This window comes from Monosiga brevicollis, genomic scaffold (genome assembly GCF_000002865.3).
Source record: "Monosiga brevicollis MX1 MONBRscaffold_45 genomic scaffold, whole genome shotgun sequence".
Taxonomy (NCBI): Eukaryota; class Choanoflagellata; order Craspedida; family Salpingoecidae; genus Monosiga; species Monosiga brevicollis.
In genome coordinates, this window is record NW_001865082.1 from 5894 (window position 1) to 9189 (window position 3296).

A 3296-nucleotide genomic window follows, 5' to 3' on the forward strand; every position below is an offset into this window, starting at 1 on the left:
CGTACCTCGAGCATGCACCTTACACCCGCCAATTTCCATTTGCCCCACGTCGCGCTCATGTGCACTGCTTTAGTCGTGAGCTCCTTCAGCCTCGCACCCTTGCTCGCTCTCATCAACAACATTTTGGAGATCCGAGTTGATGGCAAGAAGATGGTGCGTGACTTGAAGACTCCTTTGCTTCTGCTGTCAAAAGGCAAACGCCACTCACGCCTCGTGCTTATTATGGCCTGCCAGTTGACGCTGTTCTTGCGCGCACCGGCGGAGCGTGCCAACACGATTGGCATTTGGAACAACGTCATTGGCTTCATTGCCACACTCTCTGTCATCACCAACGGTACCGTGTACCTGCCCTCGCCATTGCCCGGCTTGGCCATCCTTCAACGGCTTTAACGCACTCAACAACGAACCTTGCCGTGTGTATCTGGGTGCATGAAATAGGTCTTGTCATTACCTTGACATCAGACTTCGTCGACCGCCGTGTGTATGCTAGTCGCAACGGCGGCTCTATGAATGGCTACATCCTTTCCATCTATTCGCCCTCCCCGCTCGAGAACTCCGACTCGCCCAACCTGGTAAATTCACCCAGATGCCATTTGACCAGCCGTGACTCTGCGGACTCTTGGCTCGTTCTCAACCCGAGCTGACTTGTTCGTCCGTTGATCTGTTCTCCTTTGATTAGGAGGATTGCTACTATGCCGGCGTGTACGATGAAAATGGTGAGCGCAACACTTTGTATTGGGAGATCTGGTTTGCCAAGGCGGCCTTCTTCATCATCTTTGAGCACTCGGTCTTTTTGGTCAAGTACATTGTGCAAGCCGCATACCACAAAGTTCCCCGCTGTGAGTGCCGTGCTCGTCTACACGTGACCACTTATACGCTCTGCCTTGCCGTTTGGCAAGGCTGGTGTAACCTGTCGCATGCTTTTTTTTTTTTTTTTTCTTGTTCTTTTTTTTTTTTTTTTTTTTTTTTTTTTTTTTTTTTTTTTTCTTTTCTTTTCTTTTTTCTGAGCCATGCTGCTGGTCTGTGTGCTGATAGGGGTCCGAATTGCAAAGAAGCGTGAAGCCTTTTTGGCCCGTGCCATCATGGAAGGCCTCGAACCAGACCACTACACCAAGGTATTGACGCCCGCCAAGCACACTGACATTGAGTATTCTTTGCTTTTGCTGTTTCAGAGTTGTCTCCTCTTCATTTGCTTGGCGCACTCAATGTTTTTTGTGCGGCAGGCACAAGAACATGAGGTGCAGGATGTAGAGCAAAATACCGAGGCCGCAGCCAGCAAGCAGGAGCAATTCTCTACTGTGGACGAAAATAGTCTTGCGGGCGATCAGGTAGCGTGCCTGTCCCAACAAAGAAGCCCGGCGCTGTTTGTTCTCCAGCCTTCACACTGCTCTGGGTGGCTTGCAGGCTGACATTAATAGTGAGCCGTATTATCCTTCGCTGGGCAACTCCCAGTCAAAGGGAGGGCCATACTACCAGGAGTCTACAGCATGAGCAAAGCATTGCACAACGCTTTGTTGTTCTGCAACACGCATCCATCTCGCTGGCCTTGAAAACATTAAATTTTTCATTCGGGTGGTCTCAGCAAGGAAACCATGCCTCCTTTCGCAACTATGGAAGTTTATGCGTCGATTGAAAAAAAAAAAAAATTGAGCTAGTGCTTTCGCACAATCCGTGTCATCTCGTGGGGTCTTTGTGAATCAGTCGAAAGCCGCGCGGGCTATCCAGGGGCCAAAGTGGCTTCTTTGCGTGCCGATTGTCCATGAGTTCGAGCTCAATGGCCAGCGCTTCTGCCACCATGCCTGGAAGCACCTCACTGCAAACAGATACGAGCCCGGTCAAGTGAATGTGATCACAGATGGCACAAGGACGTGAAGGGGGCAATTCACAGGAATGACGGACACTGTGCTGGACGCTACTCACCGACAGCCAGTGCAGGAAATGTGCAAGGCAGGGTTGACATTCACCTCAATCAACCATGGGTTGAAGTCGGAATCGATCATGAAATCAAATCCCAGCAAGTCAAAAAGACTGCGGCCAAACGAAAAAGGCCACTGATGAGCTTGCAAAGCACGTGCAGACTGAGGTGCTTGTGCTACCAACCCAAAATCAGTGGCCAATTGCGCCTTGGCTGCTTGAAACGTTTGCTTCATGATAGCACACATTTGTGCTTCGAGGTGAGCCACCAATGGCACGCCTTGCTCCTCCAAAACACGAGAGCATGCGTCTCCATGATGAGCCTCGAGATAGGCACAAAACTGTGCCATGGTCCACACCTACCCCCGACCCCCGCCCGCCCCAAACACATGAGCGGCTTCAAGCGAGTGTCTATGCAATGCATCTCATGGGATGACTCGACAACAATCCGGCGGGGTGGCCCTACTGTGTCGTCTTTGTTGGCCTTGTAATCGTCTCGCAGCTTTTGTTGATACTGATTTGTGAGATGGCTGGACGAGTCGTTGAAATCGTCTTTGTTGTATGTGCCCACGGCAAGCCGTAGGTAGCCCTGATGATAAAAAACAAGCGCTGGTTTGGGGCATCTGGGGGGAACATTGCATCGATGAAGAGATTGAGGGCGGGCAGACCAACAAGACAGAGGCGGAATTTGAAGCGGGCAAGTCGGCGCATGGCGTTTGAAAGCCATGCACGTACGCTATAAGCATATAGCAGCGTATATCAAACTTTCGACCATCCAAAAGCAAGGGCTTTTGGAGGTATTCTTGAATCAGTCGGGGCATAGGGGGCCTGTGATTCACCATGATGGCGCAAATGAGAAGACCCAGACAATGGTGCTGCCGAGCTAATAAAGGCCGCGGGGGCGATGCATGCTAACCTAGAGCGACGATCTGCGGGCTCTGAGGCAGCTGCTGCTTCTTCGAGTAGAAATTTTTGTGCATCGGGCACCAAAGTGATGCCCTACTTTTCGAATGTAATGAAGCAGGGGAATGTGTGAGTGCCCCTTGGAAAGTGGGACCATTTGTCAAGAGCAAAAGAACCTGACCTTGCCTTGATTCATACCGGTAGGCTTGCAAATCCACACAGCAGACGGCTTTCGTGCGGCATGATCTCTAAAAGCGGCAAGCTCTCTGCCCATGGGGGCGCATTCACGCGGCTGAGGTGCTGTTGTTTGATGCGAAAGGATGGTGGCCATCACGGCGCGACGCTCACTTGGGGTCATCAAGCTGGTATGTGGCGGGCAAGAAGGACGGGAGTGGTATCAAAGCCGCTTCAGAGCGAGTGGACCGAATGGCCGTCGGGGAACCTCGGCGCAGCTCCTGCGCGCGGCTGTAGGCTTGTAA

General features: G+C 51.7%; 2 protein-coding genes across 2 annotated transcripts in view; both read left to right on the plus strand.

The window, feature by feature from the left end:
- Positions 1-12: 12 nt before the first annotated feature.
- Positions 13-1491, plus strand: MONBRDRAFT_12740 (uncharacterized protein; the record flags this gene model as incomplete). The annotated part of the gene is made up of 6 exons (XM_001750610.1): positions 13-334; positions 463-572; positions 680-839; positions 1009-1115; positions 1173-1328; positions 1405-1491. The coding sequence occupies 6 exons, from the start codon at positions 13-15 to the stop codon at positions 1489-1491; spliced, it is 942 nt and encodes a 313-aa protein (XP_001750662.1).
- A 1567-nt stretch (positions 1492-3058) lies between these two features.
- The window catches only part of MONBRDRAFT_30162 (uncharacterized protein), a gene marked incomplete at both ends in the record, with an annotated part of 3495 nt that continues 3257 nt past the window's right edge, over positions 3059-3296 (plus strand). Inside the window, one exon of the mRNA XM_001750611.1 lies at positions 3059-3182. Within this exon, the coding sequence (XP_001750663.1) occupies positions 3059-3182 (124 nt within the window). The remainder of the gene's footprint in view (positions 3183-3296) is intronic.